This window comes from Lolium rigidum, chromosome 4 (genome assembly GCF_022539505.1).
Source record: "Lolium rigidum isolate FL_2022 chromosome 4, APGP_CSIRO_Lrig_0.1, whole genome shotgun sequence".
Taxonomy (NCBI): domain Eukaryota; kingdom Viridiplantae; phylum Streptophyta; class Magnoliopsida; order Poales; family Poaceae; genus Lolium; species Lolium rigidum.
Window position 1 is genome coordinate 87,169,131 of NC_061511.1, and position 21,147 is coordinate 87,190,277.

Below are 21,147 nucleotides of genomic sequence, written 5' to 3' on the forward strand. Positions count from 1 at the left end.
CACCGGTATAGCGTACCGGCATAAACTTTTGTACCACAACCAAAATAGAGATTAAGTTTTATCTTACATCATAGACCCCGGCATACCGGGGTAGAATTTAACGGGCAGTGTTTCCAAGTTAAACAGGGCAGGCCTATCACAGGCAGTCAGATAACAGGCAATATTCAGGCAACAGGGGGTTCAGGGGGAGCAGCATCGGCCTCGGGGGCTTCAGGGGGAGCAGCGTTGGCCTCGGGAGTTTCCGGCAGCACGTCCTCAGCACCCTCATCTTCACCTTCCTCTTCTTCCTCCTCATCGCTGAGGTAGTCCTTGACATCAGGAGGAGGAGGGATGAAGGTGCGAACCTGGGCGTACTCAGCGAGCCGGTAGGCCCGATCCTGCCCCTTGGCGGTAAGGACCGGGTCCAGATCAGTTGGAACATCTTGGCGCACGCCAAGGAGCGCATCCAGATCCAAGTCCGGGTACCAGGAGCACGCGGAGCGCAGCGCGGTGTCAGCTCCAGCACGAGCTGCGGAGCACTGCCACTCACGAATCCGGCGCCCTGCCTCCTTTAGCCGGTTGGCGGTGAGGGTGATGTTGGCTGGCATCGCTTCTTCAGGCCACAGCACCTTGAAAAGTTGGATGGCGGCATCCGGTAGATCGGCAAGGAGCCGGTCCACTGAGCGCATATGTTGGACTCGAGCGGAAAGGGCGACCAGATAGTCGTACCCGTCCCAGTGCGCGTCCATGTTGGGGAACTGCCGCGCCACCCGATCCTCCATCACCTTCTTCACGGCGTGCGTCTGAGAGTCCGGGAAGTGTTCTACAGGAAGAAGGGAAAAGCATAAGCGTAAGATACCGGAAAACAATCTTCCGGAAGGAAAAGGAACACGAATACATTTTCAAAAAGAAAAAGCTTATAAGCGAAAGAAGGGACAAGGCAAGAGCTTACGGAGAGCCAGCGCATCAATCTGCATGACCAGCCGATCATATTCTTTATGATCAGTGGTCATAACCTCAATGTGGTGCTCCGCCGCTTTCCGCGCCTTCCTCTCCTCCTCCGGCTCCGCCCTCGACACCGCATTGGAGTTCGTGGAATCATCCACAACCTCCGCCAGCCTGGCCTCGGCTGCGGCCTTGGCGTCCTTTAGATCTTGCTCGTGCTGGAGCCTGGCCCGCATAGCCTGTTCCTTAAGCTCCCTGGAGGCGGTCTTCTGGGCATCCAGCGCCTCGTGGTGCTCCTTGATGAGCTGCTCCTTTTCGCCTAAGCACCGGAAAGAAAAGTGTTAGCAAAATGGCAGCTGATAAAATGAGGAAAGAACGAATCAACCGGAGAAGAAAAGGTGACACCTTGGGGAGTGGCAATCTGGACCTTGAGGGCCTCAAGGGTAGCTTCCGGGACAGCTGTTGAACAAAAGGTTCATAAGTGTTAAAGAAAAAAACATTCCGGTAAAAAGATGCCGGAGGAAAAGAAAGGAAATAAACCTTGGCGATGGGCTGTGGGCCTCGGCAAGGTCCCGATGCTCCCAGAGAAGCTCCTCGAAGAGCTGCTTCCGGACATCCGCGGTGCTCTGTTCAAAGGAAGATAATTGTGAAAAAGAAAGAAACTATGTTATCAACCCGAAACTCGGGGACTGGCTATGCCGGCTCTTTCAAGTTTTTGCTTAAGTTTCGCGCTAAGAGCTATGCTCTCAACATGAAACTCGGGGACTGGCTGTGCCGGTTCTTTCAAGTTTTTGCTTAAGTTTCGCGCTAAGAGCTATGCTCTCAACACGAAACTCGGGGACTGGGAAGATAGACAAGATCCGGAAACAAAGAAACCGGCATCGACAAAAAAGTTGCAAAAAGGTTGGCGAAACTTACCACCACGTTGCTGGTGGCGTCGTACCACGCACTGTCGAACTCCTTCACGGCGCGCTTGAGCCGCATGAAGTGTTCTTCAGTGGACCGGGGCCCAGCAGGGTCTGGCGCTAGAAGGCGATCCTTCCCCAGGCCGCGGGTGGATGCAGATATGTCCGCATCATTCCATTTTTGGGCGTAGGGGAGAAGGTGCCCCAGGTCCCGGCCCTCGCGCTTCAGCTCAACGATCCGGCCCAGGAGGCCGGAAGGTTTTTCTTGGACCGCAGCAGCAGCAGGGCCGACGTGCAGCACTAGAGACTGCGAGCCGGCTGAGGCGCTGCCCTCCACGGCCTTTCCCCGAGAAGCCCCCGGCTTGAGGAACTTGGTGATCTTGGGGGTCTCGGGCGGCGGCTTTGGCTTGGCCGCGGGAGGTCCTTGGCTTGGTGGTGGTGTTGGAGTGGTCCCGGTAGGCTCAAGAGTAGGAGCTTCCGGGTGCGATGCAGAGGAGGCCGGCGCGGAAGTATCCGGCGCGGCCTTGGTGGGGGAAGAGCTTGGCTGCTTCTTCTTCTTCTTCTTCGGGGCAAGAGGAACCAGAGGTTCCGCCCGCCCGGCAGTTTCATCGTCGGCGCCGGTGTTGCTGGCGCCGGTGTCTTGGGTCTCAGGAGGGGAGGTGAGATCCTCCTCCGCGCGGTGATCAGGAGGTGTAGGGGCCGCGCACCCCGCACTTGTAGTGCCTCCCAGAGGGGAGGCAGAGAGGTCGTCGGTACCGGATGGTACCGGGCTCGTTTGAGGAGGAGGAGTTGGAGCCCTTGCGGTTCCCTCAGAGGTCACCGGCTTCGGGCCGCCGGCGCCCTTGGACAGCGTGAGAGCAGGGCTGAGCAAAAAGAAAAGGAAAGATCAGAAACAGCAAAGAGAAAGGGAAAGTTTGGAAAACAAAAAGAGAAATAAAGAACTTACCCGGAAGAGACCGACATCTGCTAATGCTTGTAGCGCTTCGTGCTTACTTGCCTTCCCCCAAGGACTTCCGTCCGGGAGCGTTTGGCGGGAGGAGCTTGGCTAGAGCCGGCGTCAGCAGCAGGCGCCTTGTTCTTTTTGCTCTGGGGCATGAGCTTATTCAGGAATTCATCCCCGACCTTGGCCTGCAGGGGAGGCACGTGCTCGTGGACCTGTGGTTCGGGGCCAGCTGAGGGAACGTCTACAGAAGGAAATAAGCAATAGAATATGAGAGACCGGAAGAGGAAACTACCTCAAGCATGGTGAGCTCATCGACGGAAACCGCAGAGGGGTTACTGTGGCGCTGAGTGGGAAGGCGACCCATCTTGAGGTCGTACCAAGGGACGAAGGGATCCGGATCAACCTTGTCCAAAGGCCGCTTCCGGCAAGGGCCTCGCCGATCCGAGTCAATGCGGGGAAGCGGTTCCTGGCCCGAAAACAAAAGAAAAAAAGGGTTAGTCACGAGTGTAAAAGTTACCGGTAAACCGACCCGAGTTGCGTAATTTCTTACTTCTTGGGTCGGAGGGTTAGTGGAACCGAGGGCCGGAGGCCCCACTCCCGATCATCCGGCATGTCCGTTTGGCATATTTGATTAGCCTTCAGGACCACATCCGCCTTGCTCAAGGGCAGGCCGGTGATCTTGGTGGGATCGCCGTGGCCGTACATCTCGCTTATCTTGTGAGCGCGGCGCTTAGGGGAAGCACCCGGCGGCAGATGAAGGTGCGGATAATATCATCGGAGCAAATGTTGGTCTCCTTCATCAGCTTCAACATGAAGCGTACCACCCGGTTCGTCTCTATGTGGTCCGTACCAGGGTTGTAGTTCCAGTTGACCTTGGTGGGCGGCGCCGGATTGAAGGGCGGCAGATTGATGAGGTCAGTGACGCTCTTGTTCTTCACGTAGAAGAACGTCGTCTGCCACAACCGGCAAGACTCGAGGCCGTTGAACTTAAAGAAGGGGCTCCCTTAGCGGGAGCCGATGATACAAGACCCGCATTGTACGGGGGGTTTGGGCTTGGGAATGTCCTTGCCCTGGACCGAGTTGATCCGGAGAGAAAAGAAGCGGGCAAACATCTCGCGAGCGGGACGGATGCCGATATAGCCTTCCATGAAGGCCACAAAACAAGAAAGATAAAAAACGGCGTTGCCGGGAAGGTGGTGAGGCTGGAGTCGATAGAAATCGAGGAATGGGCGGAAGAAGTCGGAGGCAGGAAGGCCGAAGCCACGCTCAAAGTGAGCAAGGAAAACAACGACCTCACCGGGTTCAAGCACCGGTTCGATCTCATCACCTGGAAGCCGGCAGGAGACTCCATCCGGTATTCTCCTAGACCGGTAAAGCCGTCGATCTCGTGTTGAGTCACGTCGGAACCTCTCCAGGCTCCGCGTGTGATACCGGAAAGATCCTTTCCGGGGGCCCGCCTGGAGGTGCCGACCTCTTGATCTTTGTTGGATTCTGTTTCCATCCGGGCGAGATCTTCGGTTAGCCCGTCGGAAGTGCTACTGCCTTGACTACTAGAAGAGGAGGCAAGAAGAGATTCTTCGCTAGACATGTAGATCTGGAGGACACCGGAATCTACCGTAAAACAGTTTTCCCCAAAAAGACCCTCGCGCGAAGATCTACGAGTAAGAGAAAAAGCAAAATTAAGAGGGGATAAATACTCTACCGGCCCAAGATCTGGAAAGCTAAGAGAGAAGAGGTAAAGATGTATCGAGCCTAACCTGAGGCGGCGGAGGCGTTCAGGGAGAAGTTCGCCGGAGGAACATCGAGCTCTTGGCCGTCGACGAAGGCCGGCGACGGAGAGGGGCGAGGTCCGTCGGAGAAAAGCTTGAATCTGCGGTGAGGAAGGAACGCAGCAAGAACTCCGCGCGGTGAAGAGCTTTGGTGCGGTGAAAGCAACGTCCTAGCGTCGACAGAAGCAGCGCTCTGGCGGCGACCGGCGGCGAAGAGGAAGCAAGGGGCGAAGGGCTCAAGCTGCTCTGGAAATGGGGGCAAATGCGAAGAAGAAGATGAAGAGGAACCGCTCCGCCCTTATATAGAGAGAGGGGAAAGTGGGCCGAAAACCATCGGGCCGCGGCGGTTCGCCTCGTGGGCCGCCACGTGGTGCGCAGATACACGCGCGGAAAACAACATGTCACAGGGGGGCCACACGGATCCGGAACGGCCGCGAGGATCCGGTGTGGCGCCATAAATGCTGGCGCAGAAGCCGAAGGGAAGTGACCTCTGACACTGGCGCGTCAGACACAGTGCGCATGTCACTGACAGGCACTGTACCCGAGAAATTCTCGACTTCGCCGAGGAAAGATTTAATGTCTAGGATGCCGGGGAAAGAGATACCGGAGGCACCCTGAAGAGAGGGAAGAAGTAAGTCCGACAAAGATGCCGGAGATTTAAGTTTTTCGCCGGAAAGATTAAACCGGTACCTTAAACTATAAGAACCTGGCATGGTCTGTTGGATAGAATCCGCCAGACTATACCAGCTTCGGGTACTAATGTTGGGGGGATGACCCCCGGTATGCCAAAGGCATGCCAAACCGGATGGTTTGAGCCATCAAGATACCGGTTTAATGTTTATACCGGAGCACGAAGTTAAGGATTTGGCTAAGTGAAGCTAAGCCGATATCCCCAGAAGAGGTATGCCGGAACCGGGTAAAGAAGACACCGGGCTACCGGAAAGAAGAGCAAGTCAGCAGGACTGGTCAAAGATTCTCTCCAGAGCTAGAAGACAAAGATGAGCTAAGCAAAGTAGCTTTAAACGAAGGGCTGACGATAAAGAGGAGGATGACGATGAAAGAAGCCGGAGGACGTCAGCATCCCTGATTAAAGAAGACCCCGGTGTCATCTATGATTAAAGTAACTTTGTAAAGTAGTTTGTCTAGTCAAAGATGCCATTAGGGTTTCTTGCCCTGTAAGCCACCCTCTCCGCTATATAAGGAGAGGGGGCAGCCCTCTTCACGGGCACGGACACATGTATGCATAGTTGAGCCCTTGTACTGAGAAACTTGTAACTTGTGGAGATCAATAAAGAAGATGATCTAGAGCGAGTTCTTCCTTATGTCTTTCTTCTTCAACCTCTAGCCTTGGCTAAGTTCTTGAGGAAACCATCCGAAGTTCATCCCATCTAATCACAAACCCTCCCCCGAATCCTCTAGCGTCCATTCGGCCCCAACTTAAGCCATCCTATGACATCTGTCTGTTCACGGGCACGGACACATGTATGCATAGTTGAGCCCTTGTACTGAGAAACTTGTAACTTGTGGAGATCAATAAAGAAGATGATCTAGAGCGAGTTCTTCTTTATGTCTTTCTTCTTCAACCTCTAGCCTTGGCTAAGTTCTTGAGGAAACCATCCGAAGTTCATCCCATCTAATCACAAACCCTCCCCCGAATCCTCTAGCGTCCATTCGGCCCCAACTTAAGCCATCCTATGACATCTGTCTGTTCACCACAACGACACGTGTGAATAACAAGATTGGTGCACGTGGAGGTCTGTTAGTTTGTATAATTTTGCTGTTGCTCCCGCGCAGGTGAGGACAATGCGCCCTCAACTTGGATCAAGCTTTCTAAGTGTAGTTTTGCGTGGCAACTCGGTGCAATCTCTGGTTTTTCTCTTTACTTTCTGTAAAATTAGCAACCCAGCATGTGCAAATTTGTTGTAACTTCTTGTAGGTTAATAACTTCGTTAATTCATATTTAGGCGGAAATTTAATTCGGCTCCCGGGTACGTATGCTCCCTCTACCAACAAAACATATTTTGAAATGTGGAAAATTTTTGATAAAAAATTCTACATGTACATCTCCATAATATATGTGTATGCGTCAAGTTTCACGAAAAAATAATATTTTTTGTGGCCTATGTAAAAAAGAGAAAACTTATCCAGTGAAAAATATTGTTTTCAGCACTGAATTTTGTCTTTTTTACACACGTCACATGATAAGTTCATTTTTTGTGAAACAACTTTGTGAGCGCGTAGCACGTGAAGATGTATGTGCGAATTTTTTGTTTCATTTTTTTTGAAACTTAAAATATGTGTAAGATGCATTTCAAGATATAGAGAGCATATGCTCCAATGTTCCAAAACACCACTCCCATATTTAGGCTCATTTTGAGCCTTACGTTTAAAAAGGAAAAGAGACGAGAACTCAAATACCATCATCCAACATACGTCCACCCAATATTTCTGTCCTATTTGAATTTCTCAAAAACTCCAATTCATTGAGGAATTCCATATAAATTTCATACGATACCCACAACCTCGATCAAACAGTTTCTTTAGAAAAAGTTACTCCGTACATAAATTGAAATCCTACAAAATTGCTGTAAAATATTTATCCGAAATATCCAAGGGTCCCTCGGTAAAAAATGTACCAAAACCTCCTCTGCCCCCCGCTTCCCTCCCGTGCAGCCCGAACCGCTCTCAGTTTGAACTGCGAAGCACGCCGAAAGCCCCCGTCGCCTCCACTCGCCACCGCCCAAAGCCCTAGCCCTAGCGTCTCGCCGCGACGTTCCCTCCTCATCTCCGGCGAGCTCAGCCCTTCCACACCCGCGCGCGGCCGCCGCCTCCGATCAAATGTCGAGCCGGGTCTCCGGCCGCCGCTCGTCGGCGTCGGCCACGGCGGCGAACGCCGGCTCTAGAGCCCCCAAGGCGACATCGAAGGATAAGAAGCGGGTCGCGCTCGGGAACCTCACCAACGTCGGCGGCGGGAAGGCCGGCGCGGCGGATGCGGTATGGCTCGTTCCGAGATATGTTCGCGAGGGCGATTGCTTCGGTTTCTCGTTGGTTACGGCATGTAGAAACGTCTCCTCGATGCGATGCGTACCGCGTTTACTGAGCGATTCCCTTTATTGAATGACCCGCTCTGGCATTTCGGGACCTTTTTGAGCAATTTGATGCAGGATTCATTCGATTCCTCAGTATTTATTACTAGCCCATGTACGATTCCTCCGTTACCCCCCGTCAATTCCGCAACGCCTTCCGAATTAGTTTGTGGGGATCCATTTTTTCACGAAATTTCCTTTCCCGAATAATTTCACTTGCTTATTCCGCGGGTCCTGATGCAATATTTCATTGGAATGTTCGGTTTCATCTGCTTCTCGAATGTTTTAAGGTTAGGTTGTTGAAACAATTTTGGCGGCCAAGTGTTCTGGAACTTAGTAGATTGCCCTGGATGTCAGGCTATGCTCTTAGGTTGGTGATTCGTTATGTATTACTTGTCTCTGATTCACTGAGTGTTCATATTGCAGGAATTGAGCTCTTCCAACTCAGTAGCATATGTGAAGAAGGGGGGTATTGCGAGCCTTCCCAGTGTGAACCAGGAACGGGGTTCTGTCACAAAACCAACTTCAAGCCAGTTTGATCGAGCAATAGCACACCACGGCAGTGCTCTTCAGAAGGAGAATGCTTGGTGCCCTTATGCGCCTGGCATTGTGCCTACGTTGGTGCCCCCTGGCAGCTTGCCTGGTCTGTCTGATGATTCTGTTTCTATGGAGGTGGAAAACCCTGACCTTAAATGCCTTGATAATCCTGAATCTTCAGCGGCAGATTCCTTGCAGCGTAGTGCGAATGATAAACTTCATATATCTGACGATAGGGATTTCAGAGGTTTGTTTTCTTCAAAGTGGGTAATCTAGTTAAGATTTTTAGTCCATTGTGTTGTATGGTTGTTGATTGTTGTTCTTTGTTTACTGTACAGTATCCAACTGGAGTTGCCCCACCCCAATGGAAAATGGCAACACCTTTGACATTGACGCAAACTACGAGGATCCACAACTGTGTGAACCTCTTGCTTGTGATATTTACAAGCACCTGCGGGAAGCTGAGGTGATTGGTTCTTGTTCGTACAACACTTCTTGTATATGCCAGCAAAGTAAATGCATATTGATATTGCTGTGTAATCCAAGATGTTACTTGGTATGTTTAAAGTGCATACATCACCTGGGGGTTGGAGAGAATGGAATGTTGCATCTAATGCAGCGAACCAATACTCCAATAGCACTCACATCTTTTCAGTTTTCTTGTCTCTGAACAAGAAATTACAGTAACTTAACAGATGTCTCATGTCTGATTCACCCATATCAGTATGGAACATACCTATATGTGTTTGCTTTCTTACTAAAGTAGTTGCTGACTTTCTGTCTATATATGTTTCTTACTGTAATGTTATTTTTGCCTTTTGGCAGACCAAGAAAAGGCCTTCACCAGATTTTGTGGAAACCACCCAGAAGGATATTGACACAAGCATGAGGGCAATACTCATAGACTGGCTTGTGGAAGTAAGCATATCTACTTAAAAAAGTTCTGGAAGCAAAAGTTACAGAAACGATTCTTCTAACCCATTGCCTTCTTTCCCTTTATCAATTAGGTCACAGACGAGTATCGTCTTGTTCCTGAAACCTTATACCTCACAGTCAACTACATCGATCGGTACCTTTCTCACAAAGAGATCAGTCGGCACAAGCTGCAGTTACTTGGTGTTTCCTGCTTGCTTATAGCTGCGTAAGATCCATTGAGTTCATATTTACGTCTTACTTTATATTGAAGTTTTTTTTTGATGTGGTTCTTTATCTGATATGCTGTAAATTTTCAAATTTCAGTAAACATGAAGAGATATGTCCACCCCAAGTAGAGGAGCTCTGCTACATTACTGACAATACATACATCAAGGATGAGGTCCATGGCTCTGTCCAGATTGACTTTCTTTCCTCTTCGTTTCATATTCTTGTTTTCTAACACAGTTAAACAGGTTTTGCAAATGGAAGCTTCTATCCTGAGTTGCTTGAAGTTTGAGATGACTGCACCTACAGCAAAATGTTTTTTGAGGTAGTATTATCTTTTATTTTTGTGATGTTTATTAACATAACCATATGCACTGACAAAAAAAATCTTCTTCTCTTTGACAACAGGAGATTTTTACTAGTTTCTCAAGTATGCCATGAGGTACTTGCTTCTCAATGAATTACAGTTACTGCCAGTTCTGTGTGCAAGGTGCTGTACTAGCTTATTCAACCTTTTCTTTCTTCAGGGCTCAGCTTTGCATCTTGAGTTCCTAGCCAGCTACATTTCTGAGTTATCACTTCTGGAGTACAGCTTACTTTGCTATGTACCTTCACTGATAGCTGCCTCTTCTATTTTCTTGGCGAACTTTATCCTTAAGCCAACCAAGAATCCTTGGGTATATGCTTTCAACCTTCTAGTTTTGTAAGAATCTTCTTTGCAGTGAACTTATGTCTTAATTAGCTAAGACTTGATTCTTTTTCAAATTGAAAGCAGAACACCACTCTTTCTTATCACACTCAATACGAGCCATCCGAGTTACATGATTGTGTAAAGGTACTGCACCGGCTTTTTCGTGTTGGCCCTGGAAGCAAGCTCCCTGCAATTAGAGAAAAGTACAGCCAACACAAGGTGATTGTTGTCAACTTCAACTGGAAGCATTTGCTTTATTTTCTATTTTGATGCTAAATTTGTACTGCGCCTCTCTCTATATGATCTGCCAGTACAAATTCGTAGCGAAGAAGTACTGCCCGCCATCAATTCCAGTCGAGTTCTTCCAAGATGCTAGCAGTTAGAAGCCCAGATTGGTTCTGGTTACTCGCTGAAGTCTTCCCATGGCCGGTGGCCCCAAGTTGCTAGACTGATATGTACAGATTGCTGTGCATGCAGGACATACATACACACTTGTTGTTAGCTGATCGGTAATGTTGTACATTGTAGGCGAAATGTGCAACCGTGTTCATTTGCTTGAGAGGTGGCAATGTTCGTGGTGGGGTTGTGCTTTGTCCCAACATATAATGCTTAGCTGCTGTTCCGTTTTGAAAAAAAAAAACTTAGCTGGTGTAGTCTTTTTTGTATGTAATGTACATCATAGTTCAGTCATATCTGATAACACCTTGCTTGTTTGATATGTTTCTTATAGTGTTACTTCAAAATTAAGATGCATATGTTGGGTAAAGAAAATGGCCTAATAATCTATTTTGATGGTTGTTATTCTGAATACCTTATCTTGTGATGTGAAAATTTAACATTCCAATGAACACCGTCAGTGTTTGAATCATCTTTGTTTTTTTAAGACATCAGCTTAACTGTAGCATCTAATTGCTTCTAAAACTTGTGCCAGTTTCTCTTGTGATGATTGTGTTCCTGTCGTGTACCATTGCTCATTTTCCAGAACATAAAAAGCTAATTTGCAAACAAGGTACTACCTCCATCCGAATATAAGAGTTTAACCCTAATTAAACTCCCAATTCGTCTGGCATGGACACCCAGCAGACGTCAGCGCAGAAAGGTCTGCAACCCAAAGTTCCAAAAACTGTCAGAAAACCGCCTCTTCGCCCATCATCGTGGAATCTGCCTGCCAAGAGCTTCTGCCCCTGCTGTGTGGCAAGGAACGTAACCCGGCGGAGATGAAACAGAGGGCTCCTAAGCTGTGAGTACCGCTAGGTCCAGCCGGTGTCAGCAGTAAGCCTTCTTCCCCTAAACTGTTCTGTTCATCCCAGGATCGCTTCTCGTACGGTTGCATTTCTCCGGGTTGATCCAAGTTAATATCCGTGCCACGAAAGGTCTAGCGCATTTTGTTGTGTGTGGACAAATTACCTGTGTGTGTGTGCTTTGACTAATATGCGGCAATGCACCTTCATTACCATCTTGGATATCCTCGCCGGATTGGAGTTTAACTCTGCTTAGATGACCTAGATCTTATGCGGAGCTAGTATAGTTACACATACCACACGTAGTTAGTTGTTGGTGTCCCTCGCACAACCAGGTGTGTCTGAGGATTGTAGCCTGATACTTTGTTATCAATCCAAAGTTGCAAAAAAACACTGCACTTCGGGAAATGTTACCAATGCTTCAATAAAAAAAAACACCACCTTTGATGCATTTTGGTGGGTCTTTGTCGACACTTCTCCAAATTGCGGTTGTTTCTGCAATTTACTTGTTTATTTTCAAATATCCCATGTAAAGCAGTTCTCAAGATGCAAAATGTCTTGTTAGTGCACATGTTTTCTCTAACTGAAGCGCTTCCGTGAACATTTTTGTTGCATACCCACCTTCCAAAGTTAAGAGTTTACGTTACTAATGCAGTCTTTGCAAAGACACTTTTGTTGCTGACGTTAGCATGAAGAGGAACAATCTTCTGAAAAAATCACTATCTGCTTCACTACACAGCTTACACAAAAAAATACATTGGCTCGTTGGCAGCAAAAAACATTATACAACCCAACCTATTTTGTCACATAAATATAAGGAGATCACAATTAAATAAGAGGCAACAAAACTAAAACCATGTTTGCAGAATACACGCAGTAGAAAAAGAGCTGAAAATTGTACTCTGCAGATGTTTTACTCAGGAATAAGCTGTACTCTGTAGATATCTCTCCAGCTTCAGGATTCCAAACTACAAGTTGACATTTGGATCCCGGGGGTAGAGGCCTTGGCCAGCCTATTCCACAACATGATCTCCAGAAATGTAACAGTGATTAGGACGACAGAAATAAAAGCCCCATAAATCACTTTCCATGACATGTTGGCACCACCTATTTCGATTCCAAGAGCAACGTTGACTGCTGCCAAGAAAAAACAGAGCCTGCCAGACCAGTGGTGGTACCGGTTCCAATATTTGCGAGTTTTAGAGTCCGGGTTAGGATGAAGGAAAAATGCAATCACCTGAATCATGGAGTGTAATCAATGGCTTTAAACATCACATGAATGATAGGAACTACTAGCAGTTTATGATAGCAGAATTAGTCGTATGAGCATACTGACCTGAAGGGAACCAAGAGCAAGAACTGAAATGCCAAGGCCTCTATGCGTGGTGAAATTGGAATGTATCCTGTTGTACAAAGCAGTGCCGGCAACAACCCCAGCAAGCCCAATGATGTAACCCAGAAATTGCAGGAGTACATGAAGGTAATACCAAAGCGGGTCCTTATGCCTGAGATAACGAGCGACGATTGCCCCCAAAGGTAGCAGAATACCCCATCCAAACATCGCAAGTGCACCGTGATTTCTCTTCAGCTGGTATGGATAGTAAGTGCTAACAGGATCACCTGAGAAGCAGTAGATTAGGTTGAATAAAGAAAATATCCCGCAAAAATAACAATCTTAGGTGATCAGAAAACGAATTAGTTATAAAGGAATAACCAAACCTGATGAAAAATCAAAAGATAACGTTGTCTTGTCATCATGTTCTGCTAGATGAAACGTGTTTGGTGTTATTGCCGAGGAGGCCAAAATAATGTTGGGTTGGGCAAGTTGAGCTGAAAAGTTCACTTGGAATGCCAAGTAAATGTTGTCTCCATAGAGCACAACTGCAGGAGGAGTATGTGTTGTGAGCAAGTTTCCTCGATCAACTTTGACTCCTGAACTAGTCTGGCTGCCTAAGTAGTACTGCTTGATATATGCTCTGCCATGATTGTCAATCCAGCCGATCATGGCACTTGACCCAACCATTTTCCCATCATTGGAGAAACCAATACCAACCCAACCTGATGTATAAGTTGCTGATAATATAATGCTGATGATGTTATCTTGATTCTGCCAATGCTGCAAGATGTAGTAGTGCAAATACTACCATCATCAATCCATAAACTGAGGAAATATGTGCAAATTAGCTATCTCGAGAATGCTGAACGAAGTGGTTTCAGGATTTGCTAATTCTTAGTGGAAAACATGCATACATCAAAGCTCTCTCTTGTGTATGCAGCTCAAATTTTTTGAACTCATGCTTTTTTTCCGGAAAATCAGTATTATTGAAGGCAGGAAAGGAAATGGTACCCTGAGGATGAAGTTGTTCCAGACCGGTGCGCAGTGGAGCCTGGATGAACTGAAAGGTGAGGGAAGAAACGCTCTGAGGTCAGCGCCACATGCATCCATCTGTGCTTCGACAGCAGCTGTTGCGACGAGCATAGCGAAAACCATGGACAGGGCGCCATGAGCTTGCCTCGGTACTGCCATAGCCCTGAGTGTTAAAGTGGAGCTATGAATGGCTTCCGTCTAACACTCTAACTAGAGGATATGCTACACTGCAGAGGCATAAGAGCAATGAGTCCTATGGTACTGTGATGTGATGGTCCTGGTGTTTGAACGAAGCAATGGGGCTGTGATGTGCCATGATGACACCAAGCTTTCGAACGGATGCTTCAGCTGGGAGGAAGAGCAAGAGGAGGCGGTGGTTATTGTGGCTGGAGGTATCATAGCTGCTTTTACAAAAAAGGTGTAGCACTGAAGGAGTGTCGTGTGCTATACTTCTGCGCTTTAGATAGAAGTGAATATGCAAGTGATCGTAAAGTGACCTTTTCCGTTGCTGTATATGGAATTTTGCAAATGATCACAAAATAACACAGAGGGAGAGCCGGCCGAAGAAAGCAAGCTGTGAGTGGCAACAGAGCAGATTAGCCATACCCCATACGGATGTTATCATGTCATGGTTATGATTTATGAAGAGGGAAGTACCACAATCATTAACGTATTATTCTATCTTGGACGTAGTGGATTCTGTAGGGAGGCTGCCTGGTCTAGGCCCTATCAGAAACTTACACGAAATGTAAAAAAAAAAGTATGTATCTTTTTTTATAAGGGACAATAGCAATGAAAAAAAAAAATAGCATGACACTGCACCAGTTTAGGGTCGCTATAGCAAATTTCGGGAGTCCATGCTACGATGCTAATCGTGAAATAGCGTGCTAAGTATAAAGCAGCTGAACCACGCTATACGCCATACGGTCTTATCGCCAAGTCAACAATGTTGAGTAGTGGCCTCCAGTCCTTCACCGCCAAGAAAGCACTCCTTTCACACCATGAAATTCTGGTATGTGTATGAGGTACTCCCTCCGTTCGTGTGGTTGTCTTCAGTTGCAACACCACAGGGCTTGGACCGGCAAGATCAACCAATGACTCACTGCATTGGTTGCTTATCTTTACCTATAGATACTTCGATGTAGATGTTTTTGCGTAGTTGCAATAAGTCATCACATGTTGCAACCATTAATTTTTTTGTTGCGGAAAATAAAGCTATTTCTTTATGTCGCACCATATTACTGCAATCATCACGAGATCAAGATTGCTCGCTTAACTGAAATTAATCATCTAAAAACACATTTGTTATTGCTATAGAAACAATTTGTTAGGTGGGTAGTGGATATGCATTTGTGTGCAATATCAAGGTGTTTTATTCTTTAGTGTGGCACGCCGTTTTCGTCTCGAGAAAGATAACTATGTCGACGCCAATAATCTTAAAATTCAGTGACACCATTCTTCAACAGACCTTAAGCTCATTTATGTTGTACCTGATATCAGCAAAATGGCCGCTCACTTAAATATACGAAGGGAGGTGATTTTGGGTTGGGGCGCCTCGTACTCTCCATGAAGAAAGAAACAATGAGCACAAAAAACAAACAAATAAGAATTCCTAGCCAAGCCGAGTTGAAAGACCTGACGACGGAAGACCCAAGAAGAGGGTCAAGACACTATTTTCTCCTCTTCCTAAATTTAGCAATGCTTTCTTCATCCACCCCTACTCCACGGCTTCGTCTCACAACCCTACGAATCCAACTCCAAGTTTGCATGCATTCTTACCTTTTTCCCTCCCAACAAAGCAATCCTTCCTAGTTGCTGCCCTCATTGCATTTTCACCACCATGGCAAGACGAATAGAACCTTGTGTTATTTTCTTTCATCCGCCTCTGTGATCTTTCCTGGTGTATCGTATGAAGCATCGATCGAATTGCTTGCCATTTGAAGCACACTAATCAGCAAGATTTGACTCGCCAGGTTTTGTCTTTGTTCCTTGTTCATTAAAATGCCTGCATAGGAAACACATTTACCTTTGATAGTATGGCAAATTATTTCGTGTTCTCTGAGTTGTTCACCCCGAAGAATATATATGACAGAAGTAATAACGAAGTAGTAGTTTGCTTTCGCAGCTGTGTTATGTGAGCTAAAATTTCAATTAGCTATTGATTTTGTGCCTTGTGACGTTTCAGAGAAATCGTGGATCCTCCGTTCATGGAAGACGACGGCATGGATTTCAGCCCTCAGAAAAATAGTAACGATCATGAGCGCGACAGCTTCGAAGACGATGAATTCGTCGACATCCAATCTGCAACCTCCAAATCATCTGCTCATTCGCAAGTCCCTACGGACAAGAAGCCGAAGCCAAAGCCCAAGAACAAACCAGAGCAGGCCGAGAAACCCAATACGGCCAATGTGAACCAAACTGCTGCTACTATGAGCAGCCCTGCGCCGGCCCAAACATCCGAAACAGCGGCGACGAGCGCGAACAATCATAATACTGAACCCGTGGTAGGCAATGGCATCAGTTTGGACAGCAGCCGCAGCACTCGTAGCAGCTGCCTGGAGAGCAGCATCAGCTCGGTTTCGGCGGCGTCGTCAACGGCGCCGGCGCAGGTGAAGCGGCACACTGGCGGGGACAGCCGCTGGGAGGCGATCCAGCAGGCGACGGCCCAGGAGACGGCCCTGAACCTGGGCCACTTCCGTCTGCTGAAGCGGCTGGGCTACGGCGACATCGGCAGCGTGTACCTGGTGGAGCTCCGCGGCACGTCGGCCTTCTTCGCCATGAAGGTGATGGACAAGGCGTCTCTGATCAGCCGGAACAAGATGGCCCGAGCGCAGACGGAGCTCGAGATCCTGGGCCTCCTCGACCACCCTTTCCTCCCCACCCTCTACACCCACTTCGAGACCGACAAGTTCTACTGCCTCGTCATGGAGTATTGCAGCGGCGGCAACCTCCACTCCGTCCGCCAGAAGCAGCCAACCAAGCATTTCACCGAGCAAGCCGCCAGGTTCATGTCCATGTCAGTTTTGTACGCCGACCTGGACGTCGACGACGACGATCTGACAAAGTTGCATTTCTGTGCCAGGTTCTACACAGCTGAGATACTGCTCGCGATGGAATACCTGCACATGCTGGGGATCGTGTACAGGGATCTGAAGCCGGAGAACGTGCTGGTGAGGGACGACGGCCACATCATGCTGTCGGACTTCGACCTGTCGCTGCGGTGCACCGTCTGCCCGACGCTCGTCAAGTCGTCGTCGGTGCACAGCAACAGCGGAATCGGCGTCGGCGGCGCCGGCACCGGTTCGAGCTCCGGCGAGGGCGGCGGCGAGGGCCTGGGTCCCAACCAGGGGTGCGCCCAGTCGTCGTCGTCCTTCTTCCCGCGCATCCTGCCGCGCCGTAGTCGGAAGGCGTCCAAGAGCGACGTGCAGAGCCTCAACGCGGCGTCCGCGGTGGAGTTCAACGCGGAGCCGACGGAGGTGCGGTCCATGTCGTTCGTGGGCACGCACGAGTACCTGGCCCCGGAGATCATCCGCGGCGAAGGGCACGGCAGCGCCGTGGACTGGTGGACGCTGGGCATCTTCCTCTACGAGCTGCTGCACGGCACCACGCCCTTCAAAGGCGCCGGCAACCGCGCCACGCTCTGCAACGTCATCGAGCAGCCGCTGCGGTTTCCCTCCGACTTCGGGGGCTCGGTAGCAGGGGGCGCAAGCTCCGTGGCGAGGGACCTCATCCGAGGGCTCCTCGTCAAGGAGCCACAGAAGCGGATCGCCTTCACCAGGGGCGCCACGGAGATCAAGCAGCACCCCTTCTTCGAGGGCGTCAACTGGGCGCTGGTCAGGTCCATGGCGCCGCCGTCGGTGCCGGAGCCGGTGGACTTCCGGCAGTACGCGGCTGCTGCCAGTGGCAAGGAAAAGAAGGCGACGGACACCGCTGGGGGCAAGTCCAGCACCGGCGATCAACCACAGTCTGATTTCGAGTATTTCTAGGATTGTTGACACTTGACTTGGGACTGGCATTAGATCGCTTGACTTCTGATCCAACTTCTGAGAGATATATACGCTTCACCAACTGATGCACTAATCAAGATGAAATTATATACTAGTGAACTAGTGATTTTCACGGCCTGTCAGCCTTTTGTAATTTTTTCTTCAACACGGTTTCTGTATGTACAACTCTGATCGAAATATAAATTGCCGCAGCTCATCCATCTACTTTTCCAGATAATTAAGGAATCTTGTTTGATGCGTAAGTCTATCAAGGAATCCTCTGCATGGGAAACAGAAGAGGTCTTATAAGAAAAAGGTTACTGAAGTTTCTGTAGCAAGGCGTTGTAGTGCAAGGCTTAAAAAGAAGATCTAAGTTATTCTAATGAGAGGAGGGTTTTGGAATAGTGGGGGGTTTAGAGATACTGCAAAACATTCAGTAGTTCATGAAACAATTAGAGATCACAAGCTAGATTTTTTTTGCTGTTCTTGAGACAGGTCGTGATAGCTTTTCGGTTCCGTTTCTTAAAAACCTAGCTGGTGGACTTGATTATGTATGGTACTGCCTTCCTCCACAAGGGAGATCTTGCGGAATTTTAGTTGGTTTAAATGCTCAAACATTGGTAGTCAAGGATATTACTGCAGGCGAGCGTTGTGTTAAGTTCCACGTTTGCTCTCTGTTGGATAACTTTGAATGGTCCCTGGTTGCGGTCTATGGTGCCGCACAAGATGCCCAAAAGGGGGAGTTCTTGGCGGAATTAGTTCGGATGTGTGAAGATGATTCGCTACCAATGTTGGTAGGGGGGATTTTAATATCATTAGGAGACAAGAGGAAAAGAATAACGATAATTTTAATGCGAGATGGCCTTTTATTTTTAACGCAATAATCGAGAGTCTGGATCTTAGAGAAATAGCTCTCTCGGGTAGACAGTTTACGTGGGCAAATTGCAGAGATAACCCGACGTATGAGAAGTTGGATAGGACCCTAGCTAGTGTTTCATGGGAACAAAAATTTCCCTTGGTTACTGTCAGGGCCTTAACTAGAGCGGGGTCAGATCATACTCCGCTTATCGTTGACTCAGGTGAACAAGCTTACCTGGGCAATAAATTTTCTCCTTTGAGTTAGCATGGTTGGGACGTGATGGCTTCTATGAAATGGTGGCTAAAGAATGGGCATCAATTTCCAGAGGAAAAAATCCTATGGAGTTATGGCAGAAAAAAATCCGCCACCTCCGTAATTTTTTTACGCGGCTGGGCAAAGAATCAAAGTGGGATGTATAAAAAGGAGAAAGATCGTTTATTACAGATTATAGACACTCTTGATCTCAAAGCTGAAACTACACCTCTTAGTAAGGCAGAAAGAGGGATTATGAATGAGGCCACGGAGCAGGTTGCAAAACTGCGTAGAGATGAAGAGAGTAAACGGACGCAAAGAGCCAAGGTAAAATACATTCAAGAGGGAGGTGCTAATACAAAATATTTTCATCTTATAGCAAATGGTAAACATACAAGAAAGAAAAGCTTTCAACTAGAACAAGATGAGGGAACAATTATAGGGCAAGAAAATATAAAGCATTATATAACCGATTTTTATAGGGGTTTGTTTGGGGCGCCCGCTCAAAATAATTTCAGTATGGTCGAAACAACAATAAATGATATTCCGCAAATCTCATCAGAAGAGAATGCCATCCTCACAGCCGACTTTACAGAAAAGGAGGTATGTGAGGCGATTATGCAAATGAAAAAGAACAAAGCACCGGGACCAAATGGCTTCCCGGCTGAGTTCTATCAAACTTTCTGGGAAATAATAAAAGTGGACTTGATGAATATGTTCGTCAAATTCCAACAAGGGGAACTACCACTTTTTCATCTAAATTATGGTACTATTATCTTGCTGCCTAAGAAAGAAAATTCCATACAAATCCAACAATACAGGCCGATTTGCTTATTAAATGTTAGTTTTAATTTTTTTACCAAGGTAGGGACAAATAGAGTAACTCAGGTGGCGGAAAAAGTTATTCAACCAACCCAAACAGCATTCATGCCGGGTAGATATATTTTAGAAGGGGTCTTGGTGTTGCACGAGATAATCCATGAACTTCACAGGAAGAAAATGGATGGCTTTTTTTGTTGAAAATTGATTTCGAAAAAGCTTATGATAAAGTTCAGTGGCCATTCTTGTAACAAGTAATGCGTATGAAAGGTTTTGATCCAAAGTGGTGTCAATGGATTGAACATTTTATTAGTAAGGGAAGTGTGGTAATAAAGGTCAACGATGACATAGGTCACTATTTTCAAACAAAGAAGGGATTAAGGCAAGGTGATCCTCTATCACCTTTTCTATTTAACATCATTGCAGATATGTTAGCAATTTTGATAGCGCGGGCAAAGGAAGACGGTCAAATAGATGGCCTCATTCCTCATCTAGTTGAGGGAGGTGTTTCTATTCTTCAGTATGCCGATGATACCATCATTTTTATGGAGCATAACTTGGAGAAAGCGCTAAATATGAAATTGATCTTGTGCATTTTTGAACAACTTTCGGGGCTGAAGATAAACTTCCACAAGAGCGAAGTTTTTTGCTTCGGTAATGCTAAAGAAGTACAGGACGACTATATTAATTTATTTGGGTGTGAGGCCGGAAAATTCCCTTTCAAGTATTTAGGAATACCGATCCATTTTAGGAGGTTAAAGAATGGGGAATGGAAGCCGATAGAGGATCGATTTGAGAGAAAACTTGCGAGTTGGGTTGGTAAACTACTCTCGTATGGCGACAGACTAGTCCTCGTTAACTCGGTATTAACAAGTTTACCGATATTCATGCTCTCCTTCTTTGAAATACCCAAAGGGGTACAGAAAAGATTGGATTTCTTTAGGTCAAGATTTTTTTGGCAAAGCGATGGCCATAAGAATAAGTACAGACTTACTAGATGGAGTATCATTTGTAGGCAAAAGGATCAGGGGGGTTTGGGGGTGGAGGTTCTCGATATTAAAAACAAGTGTTTACTGAGCAAATGGCTCTTTAAACTCTTAACTGAACAAAGTATGTGGCAGGAACTAATTCATAATAAATACCTTCACTTCAAATCTTTGTCTCAAGTAAAAGCAAAGGCCGCTGACTCGCCCTTTTGGAAGGGCCTTATGAAAATAAATATGATTTTTTTGAGCGAGGTTCTTTTCGGGTAGGGAATGGTGAGGACACCCGGTTTTGGGAAGATACATGGCTAGGTAATTCTCCTCTTTCTCGCCAATATCCTTCGCTTTATAACATAGTAAATCGAAAACAAGTTTCTGTTGCTAATGTTATGTCTCAAACGCCACTAAACATCACTTTTAGGAGAAATTTGACCGGGAATAGAGAAACAAGATGGATTCACTTAGTATCTCGGTTAATGGAGATTAATCTCTCTACTATACCGGATGTCTTTGTATGGGGCTTAACGCCATCTGGAACTTTTACTGTCAAATCTTTGTATTTGGACCACATGAATGACCATACCACTTTTTTAAGGAAGTATATTTGGAAGATGAAAGTACCACTAAAAATCAGGATTTTATGT

The 21,147-nt window shown here is 47.2% G+C and overlaps 3 protein-coding genes across 3 annotated transcripts; 2 read left to right on the forward strand and 1 right to left on the reverse strand.

Moving 5' to 3' along the window:
• The first annotated feature begins 7,379 nt into the window (after positions 1-7,379).
• On the forward strand, positions 7,380-10,433 carry LOC124647338 (cyclin-A1-4-like). The gene is made up of 11 exons (XM_047187299.1): positions 7,380-7,535; positions 8,054-8,411; positions 8,503-8,630; positions 8,990-9,082; positions 9,172-9,305; positions 9,404-9,479; positions 9,553-9,629; positions 9,713-9,746; positions 9,832-9,981; positions 10,080-10,214; positions 10,307-10,433. Exons 1-11 carry the CDS (start codon positions 7,380-7,382, stop codon positions 10,376-10,378), a joined length of 1,413 nt encoding a protein of 470 aa, XP_047043255.1. The 3' UTR covers positions 10,379-10,433.
• Positions 10,434-11,977: 1,544 nt separating this feature from the next.
• On the reverse strand, positions 11,978-13,815 carry LOC124707961 (cytochrome b561 and DOMON domain-containing protein At3g61750-like). The gene is made up of 4 exons (XM_047239654.1): positions 13,584-13,815; positions 12,956-13,352; positions 12,573-12,856; positions 11,978-12,473 (listed from the first exon to the last, which is right to left on the reverse strand). The coding sequence occupies exons 1-4, from the start codon at positions 13,761-13,763 to the stop codon at positions 12,192-12,194; spliced, it is 1,143 nt and encodes a 380-aa protein (XP_047095610.1). The 5' UTR covers positions 13,764-13,815; the 3' UTR covers positions 11,978-12,191.
• Positions 13,816-13,875: 60 nt separating this feature from the next.
• LOC124647339 (serine/threonine-protein kinase RHS3-like) lies at positions 13,876-17,590 on the forward strand. The gene is made up of 4 exons (XM_047187301.1): positions 13,876-13,996; positions 14,298-14,352; positions 15,790-16,608; positions 16,687-17,590. Exons 1-4 carry the CDS (start codon positions 13,876-13,878, stop codon positions 17,588-17,590), a joined length of 1,899 nt encoding a protein of 632 aa, XP_047043257.1.
• Positions 17,591-21,147: the final 3,557 nt, after the last annotated feature.